Consider the following 17500-nt stretch of genomic DNA (forward strand, 5'->3'; position numbering starts at 1 on the left):
AGTTCTGAATATAAATTAAAAAATACTTTAGCCCGGGACAAACAATACTCTAAATGCAGACGCCTTCCAACGCATATAGATAGGGAACTGTTCCGTACCATTTTGGTTGGAATTAAACTGTTCTATTGTGGATTGTCACTATTATTCAGTTGCTCTGGATCGCACGCGATGGTCGGTTAGGCACTCAGATATAAGAATAAGAATAAGAATAAGAATACTTTATTATCTCATAGAGAAATTCAGGGGTGGTACATAACAGTAATACAAACAAGACATTGATTTTACATAAAACATATAGCACTATATAACATGACCATCTTTAAAGCACTGCGCTTACATATTCTCGCACACCTACGCGTATAACGAACTATGGCTAAACATCATTGCAAAATAATCATAACATACAATATATCGCAGGAAATATACGGTTGTACATAAAACCAATACATACATGTACATTACTACTGATTGCACTGGCAGAAGAGGGGCTGAGTCGGGTATGTGGATGTGTTTACGTGTTGCTAAGGGTGATGGATTTGGGGATGAAGCTGTTTTGCAGCCTGAGTGTCCTAGCTTTGTGCGTGCGAAGTCTACGGCCAGAGGGAAGGAGTTCATAGAGGTGGGCTAGGACATGGGACCTATCTGAAGCTATCCGCCTACTCTTTCTCACCACACGCTTTTCATACAGGGACTCCACACTTGCTTGCTGCCTGCCAATCACCTTGCTACTGACATTCACCATTCGCACTAAGACATTCCTGTTCTTCACACTCAGACCTCCATACCAGGACACAAAACCAAAAGTGATGACAGACTCGATGAAAGAGTCAGTGCCAGACCTATTAAGTTAGGGGATGGTTGGAATACAACATAGTGTAGATATGCGGTTCGGAGGTCTATTCTACACGTCATAAAAAAGTAGGCAGATGGGTTTTAGTTTTTTTTAAAATTATAACTAGTTTACGTCATTGAAACGACCAAATGGCTTGGAAGATTTTCTTATCTTTTCATCGTACCAAATCGACTTTGGGGAGGGGGTTGGGGTGCACATAAAACATATTCTTACTCACACACAAAAAACAAAACAAAAATCAGAATTCGTTGCCCACCAGATGTTTCGTGCAGCTATAAGCCGTTGTTAACCCGTGATTTGTAAATAATGTAAAAATAAAAATAAAAAAAATAACGGGACGCGCCCCGCGAGTTGTAAAAACATTTTTACAAATCGCGTGGCGCGCCTCGCGATTTGTAAAAATGTTTTTACAATTCGCGGGGCGCGCCCCGTGATTTGTAAAATTTTTTACAAATCACGTGTTTGCGCCCGATATTTTCTTGTCATCCCCAAAGTCAAGGGACAAAAACGAAATCCCTTGACTTTAGGGGTAGCGCGACTGTTAATTTTAAGATTTTTTTTTTCATTACTAGGATGTCCCATCGTTGGGAAATTCCAGTCGCTTCCTCCCAGTGGAAAGCTAGCAGTGACAGAGTCGCACTACCCTAAAGTCAAGGGATCTGATAGTCCCGTTTCGCCATTATCCCAATTCGCCACCATCGCATTTTGGCGACATTTCTCAGGCCAAGTGTCATTTTACCACCATGTCATGTACCATTAGCTTCACATCCCATTAATTTTTGGCGCAATCCCGGATCGCCGTTATCCCATTTCGCACCAATCCCAGTAGCTTCACATCCCAAGTCAAGGGATCTATTAGATTTCTAGATTGTCTCATCGCTGGAAGATTCGGGTCGCTTCTTCCCAATGAAAAGCTAGCAGCAACAGAGTCGCGCTACCCTTAAAGTCAAGGGATCTATTGGATGTTTTTAGATTTTTTTTTCCTTACTAGATTGTCCCAACGCTGCGAAAGTCGGGTCGCTTCCACCCAATGGAAAGCTAGCAGCAACAGAGTCGCACTATACCCTAGTAAAGGGATATATTAGATTTTTTTTCAATGCTAGATTGTCTCATCGCTGGGAAATTCGGGTCAGTTCCTCCAACTGGAAAGCTAGCAGCAATAGAGTCGCGCTACCCAAAAGTCAAGGGATCTATTCGATTTTTTTTCATTTCTTTATTGTTCCATTGCTGGGAAATTCAGGTCGCTTCCTCCCAATGGAAAGCTAGCAGCAACAGAGTCGCGCTACCCCAAAAGTCAAGGGATCTATTAGATTTTTTCAGATTTGTTTTTCATTGCTAGATTGTCCCATCGCTGGGAAATTAGGGTCACTTCCTCCCAGTGGAAAGCTAGCAGCAACAGACTCGTGCTATCCCAAAGTCAAGGGATCTATTACAAATATTTTTGTGTATGTATTTCTTGTCCCATCGCTTGCTAGCTTTCCACTTGGAGGAAGCGATCCGAATTTCTCAGCGATGGGACAAGAAAGACATGAAAAAAGAAATGTTTTTGTTTAAATTTTTACAAATCACGGGTTAACAGGCGTCCTTATTGCGTGCCTTACGAGAAACAGATCGCGTGCAAAAAATACACGTAATGCTGTGTTGTCGTATTCTTTGTGCTTTGGTTTATCGTCTCTAATTAAAAGGACCCTATTCTGAGGACTCAATTCTTTCCTATTATCTTTCCGACTCATGCAATGTCACTTTTCTTTGAGATGTTTTGCGAGGAGTTGTGAGCTGAGAATACAGGCGTGTAAGTAGAACGCAAAAATCACACCTTGACTCGATCGGACAGACTGGTTCATGTAAGAGCACTTGACAGTCTCTGTCTCTTATCCCCGGTAGGATCATAAAATCGTGGAATCTGCTGATGTTCGTACTCCCCATCTACTTAGCTTCGTCCAAATAGGCCCACTTCAAACATCACACGCGGAAGACACGACTTGAGCTGGACACCACACGTGCGAACCACGCACCAAGACACCTCGCACCAGTCAGCATTGAAAACAATGTTTTCGCGAGAAATTGACATAAATAAAATCAATTTGAATTGTTAAAAAAAAGAGAAAAAATAAATTAAAGACGGACTCTTGAAGAAGTACCAACCGGTCATGTCTTTCATTCATCCATTTTCTTCTGACAGAAAAAAAATAACACAAGGAAAATGAACACATGTAAATAGGATTAAAAGCAAACGGCAAGTTGGGTGACAAATGTTACTGACCACCACGTGCGAATTTAAATTTGGGTGGTGTCCTAGGTCTCCGGCATAAACACTAATTCATAAAAAAAATAAAACTCTTTATTTCATACGGTAAAGAAATTACCTTTCTGGCAATATATCTTGTTTTAATATAACTGGCCGCATCACAAAGATCTACAGCTAAATGTGTGCATGTAGTTTTTTTATGACGAGTAATGTAGATCAAATCCTGTGGAAATTGGTCGAAAGTCAATATTACAATCAACTACATGTACTTGGCTCACCCATACAAGCTTCAGTCAATACTCATTTCCGCATTCAGAACTATTCTGTTCAAAGACGCTTGAGCGATTGAACATGTAAAACGCACTTGCACATGTTTAAATTTTGACTTTTTTCCTCAGACATTTTTTTTCTTTCCTCTGACATTTAATTTCTTAACCTCTCAAATTAGCGGAACCGAGAGCAATTCCCATGCCTGCTTTTTGCTACCTATTCTCTATGCACTGTCAATAATATGGTTTGAGGCGATTTAGTCGTTTGCTTACAAAAATAAGATATTTTTATTATCAGATCAGCTTTGCAAAGGAGATACTTACAAAAAAAGTCGGATGCGTGGCGACAACTGCTATTTACTGAAAAGGAAGGAGATGAGAGAGAGAGGGGGGGGGGAAGGGGGGTGGTCCGGGGAGAAGTGGAGGGCAAAAAGGGACAGAGCCGATACGATTACGATGTTGAGGGGAGGGGGGACAGCAAATATTTGCATGCACGTGGTGGTCAGTAACAATCGTCACACGACTTGCCGTTTGCTTTTAATCCTATTCACATGTGTTCATCTTGTCCTTGTATTATTTTCTGTGGGTTTTTTTTCTGTCAGAAGAAAATCGCTTTTCATGCATGAAGACGTGACGGGCTGGATAAAACATGTCTGAGTGAAACGTTATTCCTTTCAGAGTCCGACTTCGATTTTGTCTTCTTCTTTTTTTAACAATTCAACTTGATTTTATTTACATGAATTTCTCGCGAAAACATTTTTTTCAATGCTGGCAATGTTTTAGTGCGTGGTACCACATGTGGTGTCCAGCTCAAGTTATTTGTCTTAGCTTTAAATTCCGCGTGTGATGTTTGAAGTGGGCCTATTTGGACGAAGCTAAGTAGATGGAGAGTACGAGGCAGAGACTGTCAAGTGCTCTTACAAGAACCAGTCGGTCCGATCGAGTCAAGGTGTGATTTTCGCGTGCTACTTAATTAGGCTACACGCTTGTATTCTCAGCTCACAACTCCTCGCCAAATGGTGGCAAAAACTCTCAAAGGAAAAGTGACATCGCATGAGTCGGGAAGATCGTGGGAAAGAATTAAGACCTCAGAATAGGGTCCTTTTAATTAGATACGATAAACCAAAGCACAAAGAATACTACAACACAGCATTACGAGTATTTTTTGCACGTGGTCTGTTTCTCGTAAAGGCACACAATAAGGACGCCCCGGTGGCTTATAGCTACACGAAGCATCCGGTGAGCAACAAATAAAGTTTGGTCGCTAAAAACATGTCCGTACCGTCGTCAGCGAAGATTGCCTTATATGGACCACTGCCTAACATGGACCAATACATTTCTGGGTGGCCGAGTGGTAACGCACTTGCGCTCGGAAGCGAGAGGTTGCGAGTTCGACCCTGGGTCAGGGCGTTAGCAATTTTCTCCCCCCTTTCCTAACCTAGGTGGTGGGTTCAAGTGCTAGTCTTTCGGATGAGACGAAAACCCGAGGTCCCTTTGTGAACACTACATTGGGGAGTGCACATTAAAGATCCCACGATTGACAAAAGGGTCTTTTCTGGCAAAATTGTACAGGCATAGATAAAAAAAATGTCCACCAAAATACCCGTGTGACTTGGAATAATAGGCCGTGAAAAGTATGATATGCGCCGAAATGGCTGCGATCTGCTGGCCGATGTGAATGCGTGATGTATTGTGTAAAACAAATTCCATCTCACACGGCATAAATAAATCCCTGCGCCTTGAATATGACTTGTGCGCGATATAAATTGCATAAAAAAATCCCTGCGCTTAGAACTGTACCCACGGAATACGCGCGATATTAACACCTATTGTGTTTTCAGCGTAGCAATAGGGTCCGATATTTAGACGAGACAAGTATAATGCCGACGAGTCGAAGACGAGTCGCATTATACTTGTTCGAGTCTAAATATCGGACCCTATTGCTACGCTGAAAACACAATAGCGATTATATAGCTGTTATGACCTTGATTTGTTGTTCCAAACTTACAAAATGACAGTTTTTGCGTCGATGCGTTGATCTCAGGTTTTGATAGCAGACAAACTTCTTACGCGCATCATGTTCGCGCAGGCATGCACACCGCTACACGCTTTCTGACTTTGGAAGAAAAACTGACTCCAAGTGCATTCGATTTCACAACACAGTTGTTGAAACAGCTTTTTAAGTTGTCAGTGTATGCTGTTGTCGATAGAAACATCGCCGTGGTACAGATGGGTAAACCGGAACCATGCGTCTTTGTTATCGACAATATGCTTTTGGATATTGAGAAAAATGGCCGACTTCCGTAGCATTATGCTTTGATGATCGGAAGAGACCACAGCCCCCGAATTCCCCCACGTGTTCATCAGAATAGCTATATAAGCCTCATATTGATTGATTGATTCATTTCAGAAAACTAACGGCGCTGGAACGCTCAAAACAATTTCATTCGCTGTATTCAACCTCTATGGATAACTTGCACATGTCAAAACAGTTGCAACATAGGTACATAGTTGTATAAGGTTAAGTGATAGATTTTGATTACCCTGTGGTTACCATGTTAATGATCTAGTATTTGATTATTGGCATGTCATGTTGTTTTATGTTTTTATCGAATGTTATGCTTGAGTGAATCTTTCTTAAAGGTTTGTTTGTGTGTTCACATAACTTAGCTCAGCTTGATAAGATTAGACAACATTTTGGATGAAATCCTTGAATTGGCAAGTCTCTGATAGTCATCATCTCTCTGACACCCCCCCCCCCCCCCCGACTTTCCCGACTTAAATCTTCCCGATATTGTTGAAATTTAAAATACATGACAGTATTACCCAATTAGGTCTCCCCTGCGTTTAGTACTCACTGACACTGAAAGCCGAGAACATGATTATGCTCGAATATGAATGAGAAAATACATCGACGCACCAAAAATGAAAAGAGCGGTTACCGAAAACACTACGTGTCAATAATCACGCGTACCAGTGGTACTGTTTTCATAAAATGTTCTTCCAGATCTGTACCAAAGCATACTTACAGAGTTAGTCAACCCATGATGGTGTTGATATCACCGTATAAATATGTCTATGTTTCTGTCATCGTCCGCCACTTCTCAGTCAGTCATTCAATATGTCTGTCTGTCTGTCTGTCTGTCTGTCTGTCTGCGCGTCCGTCCGTCTGTATGTGTGTATGTGTCTCTCTCTTTTCCTGTCTGTCTGTATGTCTGTCTGTCTGTCTGTCTGTCTGACTGACTGTCTGTCTATCTGTCTGTCTGTAAGCCTGCCCGCCCGCCCGTCATTCCGTCCGTCTCTCTCTCTCTCTCTCTCTCTCTCTCTCTCTCTCTCTCTCTCTCTCTCTCTCTCTCTCTCTCTCTCTCTCTCTCTCTCGCTCACTATTATTTGAGAAACGATTCGGTCTGTGACTTATTTAAATCGTATCTTGCTGACCGGACACAGTATGTCACTCTACAATGCCAGAATTCGTCTACTGCACTAATAAGACAAACCGGCACGGTGGCCTAGTGGTAAGGCGTCCGCCCTGTGATCGGGAGGTCGTGGGTCCCTATAACCCACGTACTGCCCATCTGCACTAGGAAACTGTTCTCTAATTCTTGCAACCGCACAAGCTGGTAAGGTGACCCTGATGTCTCTCCCAGCCATTTCCAGACCCACCGCACAAGCATGCGGTAAGCTACATACCGATACTGCCTGGAAAGAAAAACAAGCATACAGTATTAATGACAGTATCAATCAATCAATCAATATGAGGCTTATATCGCGCGTATTCCGTGGGTACAGTTCTAAGCGCAGGGATTTTTAAAAAAAAATTTTATGCAATTTATATCGCGCACATATTCAAGGCGCAGGGATTTATTTATGCCGTGTGAGATGGAATTTTTTGTACACAATACATCACGCATTCACATCGGCCAGCAGATCGCAGCCATTTCGGCGCATATCATACTTTTCACGGCCTTCTATTCCAAGTCACACGGGTATTTTGGTGGACATTTTTATCTATGCCGATATAATTTTGCCAGGAAAGACCCTTTTGTCAATCGTGGGATCTTTAACGTGCACACCCCAATGTAGTGTACACAAAGGGACCTCGGTTTTTCATCTCATCCGAAAGACATATAACGTGCGCCACACACAAGACCCTTTTGTCAATGGTGGGATCTTTAACGTGCACACCCCAATGTAGTGTACACGAAGGGACCTCGGCGTTTCGTCTCATCCGAAAGACTAGCACTTGAACCCACCACCTAGGTTAGGAAAGGGGGGAGAAAATTGCTAACGCCCTGACCCAGGGTCGAACTCGCAACCTCTCGCTTCCGAGCGCAAGTGCGTTACCACTCGGCCACCCAGTCCACAGTACACAAAGTGTACAATCAGGATACTTGAAAACATTCCCCATATTGCTTTGCTCAGAATTAGCACATGCGAATAAATGAATTGTCTTGAAATAAAAATGAATATCTGACAATTAATTTTCATTTTTTTATTTTATTGTTATTTGTTTTTGCACATCTATGACATAAACCAATTTATAGTATCATGATTACAATTCTAAAAAAAAAATAACTTACTCATTAGCATCCTGTATAGCCCTCCCATACTGCTGGTTGTACCAGTGATAGCATGTCTCCAAGACATAGTGGTCCAAGCACACTGATCTGAAGCCAGGGTGGTCAGTGATGCAGCCCACCCCTGTGCTTACTGTCAGTGATTCCATTTCTGGAATTTCTTGACAACAGCGGCATTCTCGGATTGAGCCCATGCCTGCACAGTTTGCGCACTGACACCTGCACACACAAAATTTGATACAAGTTTAGTTCAAATTCTCTGCAGTCTACAAACTCACACAAAAAAATTGATCTACTAAGGCAGTAAAACAACTGAAATGGACAAATTCACAACCAATGGCAGTGACCATTATGTCTAGACAAAACCATAATAAATTGTTATTCCATTGGAACATTGGTATATTCATACGTGTACTGATTTGGCTAGTTTTAGTTTTGGGGACTGCTACTAGCAATGATTGAGTGGGCATACTGACTACTCAGTAGGATGATGTTTTGACTAAAATTATAATCAGGAATGCGCATCACTTTCTGGCATGCATGAATTGCATCAAGGGTAAAAGAAGACATCGCACAAACTTTACAAATTACTGACTGCAAAACAAGCTCTACCAGAATCGATTCTATAATAGGAATATATACGAGGAAGAGTCTCACAATCACTGAATCAGTGGTAGTTTCTTACCAGTTGGTGGACATCAAACGATCGAGAGACTCGCTAAAATCGTCTCTGTCGGGTGTTTCCTCAACCTCAGCATCGGACAGCTCAGGTTCAAACTGGTATGGTTGAAGATCGTGTTCATTCAAAACCTCAAAATCACTACATAGTTCCAGTGAAGAAACGCTGCTTGTTTCACTGTTTTCTTCATGGTCTGCCATGCCAATACAGCTGCTGACGTCACTGCGAGGGGAGATCAGCCATGGCTGCGTTTTAGATTCTTACTTCCCTTACCCTTAATTGCAGGTATGAAAACCCACTTTCATTGATCGATATCTATTAAACCAAAGGACTTTGCTTGCCAATATTTTGCATCTGGTACTATTTAGTAATGTTCTCTCAGCAGAATTTTTTTGACCGAGCAATGTGGTTGACCTTTAATACTTTGATTAGATACTGCTCCTTTTAGGTATGAAATGATAGCATGTGCATGTGTGTAGGTAAGCGAGCGCACGCTCGCGCGCGCGAGCATGTGTGTGTGTATATGTGTGCATGTGTGTGTGTGTGTGCGTGTGTGTGTGTGTGTGTGTGTGTGTGTGTGTGTGTAAGTGTGTGTGAGCTTGTGTATGCGTGTGTGTGTATACGAGGGTGTGTGTGTATGTGTGTGTGTGTGTGTGTGTGTGTGTGTGTATGTGCGCAGTCTTTGCTTTCGTTTACAATTATTCTCTGTAGTATGTTCCAAGGACAGGTTGGAAGATTAGGCTAAGCCTAAAACCTTTATCCTTATGTAATAAAGTTCTGAGTTCTGAGTTCTGAGCTCTCTCTCTCTCTCTCTCTCTCTCTCTCTCTCTCTCTCTCTCTCTCTCTCTCTCTCTCTCTCTCTCTCCTTTGCTGGGCCGTCAAGGTACAACTCTCTTCCTTCGAATGTTAAAACTAGCAAATCTGTAAATATCTTTAAATCTTCCTTAAAAAAACATCTAAACTGTTCTCTGTAAGTACACACCCACGGTGACATAATTATGTGAATCTTACAGTTCTGTCTAATGTATACTATATTAATATTACTATATAATTATATTCACGTCATATTACATATTAATAGCATATAGTATTCATATTGTTTTACTTCGTATATTTATTAGACTGTGTGTTTCGTGTGGCCGTGGTGCTTATGCCTATTTACTGTACATTTACATGTTATGCCTATATGATTTCATTATATTATGTTGGTTATATGCGTGCGGATGTGTTAGTGTGAATGTAAAGGGCACGTTGTAAGATTAGGCCCTTGGCTTAAAATGTTTACCATTTATGTCAATAAAATGTTCTAAGTCTAAGTCTAAGTCTCTCTCACTCTCTCTCTCTCTCTCTCTCTCTCTCTTTCTCTCTCTCTCTCTCTCTCTCTCTCTCTCTTCCTCTCTGTACACACTTAGCAAGAGAATGTAGGCGAAGGTTACCCTAAGCTGTCACTATGTTACTAATTGAAATCAGTGCTTTTTCAAGAGGCAATTGTTAAAGCAAGGTTTGTCATGAAAGACTGATGTAAAGGGCTTTCAAGTACATGATGAGAGAGCAGCAGACACAACAATTGCAATTCACTGTAAAGGATCCTATTTCATAGGTCACACATCATTGGTCCGGTTGAGTTGACCACCGTCGTCAGCTGGAAATGTTTATTGTCGCCGTGTTCCTGTCAAACCAACCGAGCTACACCCGTTTGTTCTTTTACACAAGGATTGTTAATTTATATGAATACAAGGTACAACTTGGCAAACTAAAACAAGTTAACTGTATTATGTCCATATGACGAGAATGAGTTCTGAATATACATTAAAATACTTTAGCCCGGGACAAACATTACTCTAAATGCAGACGCCTTCCAACGCATATAGATAGGAAACTGTTCCGTACCATTTTGGTTGGAATTAAATTGTTCTATTGTGGATAGTCACTATTATTCAGTTGCTCTGGATCGCACGCGATGGTCGGTTGGGCAGTCAGATATGTTTGTCAGTGCCAGACCTATTAAGTTAGGGGATGGTTGGAATACAACATAGTGTAGATATGCGGTTCGGAGGTCTATTCTACACGTCATAAAAAAGTAGGCACATGGGTTTTAGTTTTTTTTTTAATTATAACTAGTTTACGTCATTGAAACGACCAAATGGCTTGGAAGATTTTCTTATCTTTTCATCGTACCAAATCAACTTTGGGGAGGGGGTTGGGGTGCACATAAAAAATATTCTTACTCACACAAAAAAACTTTAAAAAATCAGAATTCGTTGCCCACTAGATGCTTTGTGTAGCAATAAGCCGTTGTTAACCCGTGATTTGTAAAAATGTAAAAAAAATAATTACAAATCACGGAGCGCGCCCCGCCAGTTGTAAAAACATTTTTACAAATCGCGGGGCGCGCCTCGCTATTTGTAAAAATGTTTTTACAAATCACGTTTTTGCGCCCGATATTTTCTTGTCATCCTCAAAGTCAAGGGACAAAAACGAAACCCCTTGACTTTAGGGGTATTGCGACTCTGTTAATTTTAAGATTGGTTTTTTTCTTCATTACTAGGATGTCCCATCATTGGGAAATTCCGGTCGCTTCCTCCCAGTGGAAAGCTAGCAGTGACAGAGTCGCACTACCCCAAAGTCAAGGGATCTATTAGTCCCGTTTCGCCGTTATCCCAATTCGCCCCCATCGCATTTTGGCGACATTTCTCAGGCCAAGTGTCATTTTACCACCATGTCATGTACCATTAGCTCCACATCCCATTTTGGCGGAATCCCGGATCGCCGTTATCCCATTTCGCCCCAATCCCAGTAGCTTAACATCCCAAGTCAAGGGATCTATTAGATTTCTAGATTGTCTCATCGCTGGAAGATTCGGGTCGCTTCTTCCCAATAAAAAGCTAGCAGCAACAGAGTCGCGCTACCCTTAAGTCAAGGGATCTATTGGATTTTTTTTGATTTTTTTTTTCATTACTAGATTGCCCGAACGCTGCGAAAGTCGGGTCGCTTCCACCCAATGGAAAGCTAGCAGCAACAGTGTCGCACTATCCCCAAGTCAAGGGATATATTAGATTATTTTTTTTCATTACTAGATTGTTCCATTGCTGGGAAATTCGGGTCGCTTCCTCCCAATGGAAAGCTAGCAGCAACTACAGAGTCGCGCTACCCCGAAAGTCAAGGGATATCTATAAGATTTTTTTTCAGATTTGTTTTTCATTTATAGATTGTCCCATCGCTGGGAAATTAGGGTCACTTCCTCCCAGTGGAAAGCTAGCAGCAACCTAGTCGTGCTACCCCAAAGTCAAGGGATCTATTATATATATATTTTTGTGTATGTATTTCTTGTCCCATCGCTTGCTAGCTTTCCACTGGGAGGAAGCGATCCGAATTTCTCAGCGATGGGACAAGAAAGACATGAAAAAAGAAATGTTTTTGTTTAAATTTTTACAAATCACGGGTTAACAGGCGTCCTTATTGCGTGCCTTACGAGAAACAGATCGCGTGCAAAAAATACACGTAATGCTGTGTTGTCGTATTCTTTGTGCTTTGGTTTATCGTCTCTAATTAAAAGGACCCTATTCTGAGGACTCAATTCTTTCCTATTATCTTTCCGACTCATGCAATGTCACTTTTCTTTGAGATGTTTTGCGAGGAGTTGTGAGCTGAGAATACAGGCGTGTAAGTAGAACGCAAAAATCACACCTTGACTCGATCGGACAGACTGGTTCATGTAAGAGCACTTGACAGTCTCTGTCTCTTATCCCCGGTAGGATCATAAAATCGTGGAATCTGCTGATGTTCGTACTCCCCATCTACTTAGCTTCGTCCAAATAGGCCCACTTCAAACATCACACGCGGAAGACACGACTTGAGCTGGACACCACAGTCATGTTCGAACCACGCACCAAGACACCACGCACCAGTCAGCATTGAAAACAATGTTTTCGCGAGAAATTGACATAAATAAAATCAATCTAAATTGTTAAAAATAAGAGAAAAAAGAAATCAAAGACGGACTCTTGAAGAAGTAACGTTTCACTCAGATATATTTTATCCAGCCGGTCATGTCTTTCATTCATCCCTTTTCTTCTGACAGAAATAAAATAACACAAGAGAAATGAACATATGTAAGTAGGATTAAAAGCAAACGGCAAGTTGTGTGAAAAATGTTACTGACCACCACGTGCATGCACATATTTGCTGCCCCCCCCCCCCCCCCCCCTCAACATCGTAATCGTATCGGCTCTGTATCCCTTTGCCCTCGACCTCTTCCCGAACACCTCCCCCCCCCCACCCCCTTCCTTTCTTTTTAGTAAATCCCCCCTCAGTCGGAGCGGCAGTTGTCACCACGCATTCGACTTCTTTTTTTTTTTTTAAATAGTATCTCCTTTACAAGCTGATCTGATAATAAAATATCTTATTTTTGTAAGCCCTTAGAAAAAATCTCCCTGACCTGATCGTGACCTATACTGCTGGCGCTGGTGGTCGGTCACATTACCTTTTCGGTCCACGGCGGGTTATGCAACACAAAGGTGCAGACAGGCCTCTTTTTCACCTAACCAAGGTTACGAATGTTAGTGACCTGATCGTGACCTACGCTGCCGGCGCCGTGTCTCGGTCACATCAATCAATCAATCAATATGAGGCCTATATTGGGGCGGGGATATAGCTCAGTTGGTAGCGCGCTGGATTTGTATTCAGTTGGCCGCTGTTAGCGTGAGTTCGATCCCAGGTTCGGCGGAAATTTATTTCAGAGTCAACTTTGTGTGCAGACTCTCTTCGGTGTCCAACCCCCCCCCCCCCCCCCCCCCCCCCCCCCCCCCCCACCCCCCGTGTACACTACATTGGGTGTGCACGTTAAAGGGTCTTTCCTGGCAAAATTGCTTAGGCACAGCCGGTTAATAATTGTCTACCTATACCCGTGTGACTTGGAATAATAGGCCGTGAAAGGTAAATATGCGCCGAAATGGCTGCAATTACTGGCCGTATAAAATTTCATCTCACACGGCATTACTGCAGAGCGCCTAGAACTGTACCCACGGAATATGCGCGATATAAGCGTCATTGATTGATTGATTGATTGATATTGCTATTTCATATGTTACGTGGATTTCCATTGGTCAATTGGGCAAAACTGAGCTCAGTGCAAAAGTGATATCGACGACATTTCCTTTATTGCTTCCCCACTTCAAAAGCAAAAACACCTAAATTTAAAAACAAACAAATATATACACAAAGAAAAAAGCCAAGCACCCCCCTTCAATTTCGCAATGACTGATTTTTAAAGTTCTGGTATGGAAACAGTAAGTTCAGGAGCTCGGTTTGACAAATGTTATCGACAAGAGCAACTCTTTGGAAATAACATCACACAAGAAAACTCCAGTTTTGATTGGTTTTAATCGTGATTTGGTACCTTGCCAAAAAGTGACGTTTTAACCCTAAAACAGTACCCCTGATAAGTATGGAGCTGCAAGCTGAAAAAGACAGGTTTAGGTAAATGTGTCATGAAAAAAATGTAATTGAGAGTGCTCAGATGGCATACGCGATTCAAAAGTTCAATATCGAGTGAAACCCCCGCGTGCCCGGATGACGGCGTCAACCCTGCGTCTCATCCCTCCAGTCAAACGTCGGATCTGTTCACGGGTCACTTGCAACCACTCACGATGCAAAGCTGCCTCCAATTCACGTAATGTCTGCACAGGAGGCTGCAGAGCTTGTATACGACGCCCCAGGATGTCCCAAACATGCTCCAGCGGATTAAGATCTGGACTCATTGCCGGCCATGGGAGTGTTGTTACAGCGTTGTTCTGGAGGTAGTCCACTACTGCCCTGGATCGATGAGGCCCGGCGTTATCATCCATGTACACGGGTCTTGTGGCAAGTGGGTGGTTGTCAAAATGAGTAACGACAACAGGTTCCAGGACATGTCGCATATACTGATCACCCGTGAGGTTGCCACGTACGGTGACAAGGTCTAGCTTGCAGTCATGGGAAATGCAACCCCAAACCATGACTGACCCGCCACCGAATGGAACAGTTTGTCTGATGTTCCTGGGTGTATAGGCCGTGTTCCTGTGCCTCCATACCCTCAGTCGGCCGTCAGTGACATGGAGAAGGAATCTGCTTTCGTCCGACCAGTGGATCCTCCTCCACGTTCTCAGGTTCCATCTTTGCCGTGCCAGACACCATGCCAAGCGTCTTCTCTTGTGGTCATCTGTCAGTCGGGGACGCTTAATGACTCTTCGGGCTGCCATTCCTGCAGCTTTCAAGCGGTTTCGTACGGTCCTGGTTGACAGATGTCGATTTGGAAGCCATGCTCGTTTCAGGACGGTACTCGTTGAAAATGGCTCACGCCGAATTATTCGGAGAAAAGCTCGGTCTTCACGTTCTGACGTCACACGGGGTCGCCCTGACTGTGGACGGTCCTTCACAGCACCAGTCTGACGATGTTTGCGTACCAAACGGCTGATGACTGTGTAGTGGTAGCCAAGTTGACGACCAATCGCTTTGAAGGATGCTCCTGTAGCATGCATTCCTATAATCTGCCATCGGATCGCCTCTGATAATCGTCTTCTCGCCATGTTCACAGAGAATGTTTGCAAATTGTCGTCGCCCAGTGTTAAATACAGAAATTTGCAGCGTGAGCATACTGCCTTTTTTAACATTCATGGGTTGCATGCTGCACGTGCTTCTCACAGGCAGTGGCGACACAATCTTGACGCGTGAACTTCCCAACCTTATTATGGAAACCCATGTATGTCATTACGAAGAAAAAAAATGGTAAAACAAATTTGACTCAATTATTATCACAAATTCATTCGGGGGGTGCTTGGCTTTTTTCTTTGTGTATATATGAAAATGTAATGATCCCAGAATTTAGTTGATCAAGTGACTAAAGACTTTTTGAAAGAAAAGCCATTTTGAAATACTGAAAAGTCAATCAATCAATCAATCAAAGTACAAGAAAAGAGAGAACAAAAAGAAATAATAATCAGAGGGAGGGATATGGAACAGCCAAAACTGAGACAAATACTTTTGTAATTTCTTTAATCAATCAATCAATCAATGACGCTTATATCGCGCATATTCCGTGGGTACAGTTCTAGGCGCTCTGCAGTGATGCCGTGTGAGATGAAATTTTATACGGCCAGTAATTGCAGCCATTTCGGCGCATATTTACCTTTCACGGCCTATTATTCCAAGTCACACGGGTATAGGTAGACAATTATTAACTGTGCCTAAGCAATTTTGCCAGGAAAGACCCTTTTGTCAATCGTGGGATCTTTAACGTGCACACCCAATGTAGTGTACACGGGGGGAGGGTTCGGACACCGAAGATTCGTTGATGACACAACCATTTGTCGAGGATAGCGTAGGCACCCGGTCTGCTCCCCGCCTAAAAAAGGCCAGTGCCGTTCCGTCTTCGAGGGACTGCGTGGGTTTCATTTCGGAGTTTTCCTTCTCCTAGACGAGTTTCCTTCCATGGATGATGAGCCTCCTCTACCCTCGTTTTGAATTCAGAGTGGTCTTCTCTTAGGATAGCTGCCTGCCAGGGTTGACGAGCCTATCCTGCCCGGCTATTTGACCCATAGCTGGAGGTTGGTTCGTGGGCACCTGGGCGTTTCCACACACCGGTGGGCCCGCATGCCGCACGTCTAGGGGCCAACCTCCTCCGAGTCCTTGTAGTCTAGCCTGGGGCCTTGCGGTACCCAGTTTACGCCTGTCGCCGCGATGGAGGCACTACATAGGGCTTGTTGTGGAGAGGTTATTGTACTGGCAGGAGAGACTGACGCATTCTGCTCTCTTTTCGCATTGTCCTAAAAAGGACAGACGGTGCTAGCCAGCGGTGAGGGCTGAAAGCGAGAAGTGACAAGCACAAGACACTTCGCCAACACACTAGACACGTCACACAACCGTTTGGCAGGCGGACACCGAAGAGAGTCTGCACACAAAGTTGACTCTGAAATAAATTTCCGCCGAACCTGGGATCGAACTCACGCTGACAGCGGCCAACTGAATACAAATCCAGCGCGCTACCAACTGAGCTATATCCCCGCCCTAGGCAAGTAAATACAAAATGTCCAAAGAATTAGCAATATATCTAACATTGACAGACTGTGTGATGATATCTTCGACCTCCGGTCTCGATTTTGATATCACTGTCAAAACAGACCATAGTAGAAGATATCATCACACAGTCCGTCAATATTGGGTAATATCGCGCGTATTCCGTGGGTACAGTTCTAAGCGCAGGGATTTTTTTTATATTTAAAAAAAAAATTGTTTATGCAATTTATATCGCGCACATATTCAAGGCGCAGGGATTTATTTATGCCGTGTGAGATGGAATTTTTTTTACACAATACATCACGCATTCACATCGGCTAGCAGATCGCAGCCATTTCGGCGCATATCCTACTTTTCACGGCCTATTATTCCAAGTCACACGGGTATTTTGGTGGACATTTTTATCTATGCCTATACAATTTTGCCAGGAAAGACCCTTTTGTCAATCGTGGGATCTTTAACGTGCACACCCCAATGTAGTGTACACGAAGGGAACTCGGTTTTTCGTCTCACCCGAAAGACTAGCACTTGAACCCACCACCTAGGTTAGGAAAGGGGGGAGAAAATTGTTAACGCCCTGACCCAGGGTCGAACTCGCAACCTCTCGCTTCCGAGCGCAAGTGCGTTACCACTCGGCCACCCAGTCCTTGACTTCGGTCCACAGTGGGTTATGCAACACACTGGCGCAGGCAGGTCTCTTTTTAACCTGACCAAAGCTGCGAATGTTAGTCAAATCAAATTTATTGTTTTTTGGGGTCCCGCCAACCACTTTGGGTCACATCATGACCAAAATCACACGAATGTTAGTGACCTGATCGTGAC

At 43.1% G+C, this 17500-nt stretch overlaps 2 protein-coding genes across 2 annotated transcripts in view; one reads left to right on the forward strand and one right to left on the reverse strand.

Moving 5' to 3' along the window:
* LOC138963941 (multiple epidermal growth factor-like domains protein 11) overlaps window positions 1-17500 on the forward strand; it is a 231214-nt gene that overhangs the window by 159544 nt on the left and 54170 nt on the right. The gene's annotated exons all lie outside the window — the stretch shown is intronic.
* Window positions 6798-9162, reverse strand: LOC138963529 (uncharacterized). Its single transcript, XM_070335402.1, has 3 exons — window positions 8633-9162; window positions 7951-8166; window positions 6798-7069 (listed from the first exon to the last, which is right to left on the reverse strand). The coding sequence occupies exons 1-3, from the start codon at window positions 8824-8826 to the stop codon at window positions 6880-6882; spliced, it is 600 nt and encodes a 199-aa protein (XP_070191503.1). The 5' UTR covers window positions 8827-9162; the 3' UTR covers window positions 6798-6879.

This window comes from Littorina saxatilis, linkage group LG4, assembly GCF_037325665.1.
Source record: "Littorina saxatilis isolate snail1 linkage group LG4, US_GU_Lsax_2.0, whole genome shotgun sequence".
In the NCBI taxonomy this organism is placed as follows: domain Eukaryota; kingdom Metazoa; phylum Mollusca; class Gastropoda; order Littorinimorpha; family Littorinidae; genus Littorina; species Littorina saxatilis.

Bases quoted from the DNA above. Each gene is read 5' to 3' on its own strand.
- LOC138963529 (XM_070335402.1), bottom strand. From the start codon at position 8,826: ATGGCAGACCATGAAGAAAACAGTGAAACAAGCAGCGTTTCTTCACTG. The intron at 8,167-8,632 runs GTAAGAAACTAC...TTGTGTGTGCAG, and splicing joins CGTTTGATGTCCACCAACTG to GTGTCAGTGCGCAAACTGTG. The intron at 7,070-7,950 runs GTAAGTTATTTT...TTTTCTTTCCAG, and splicing joins GCTATACAGGATGCTAATGA to GCAGTATCGGTATGTAGCTT.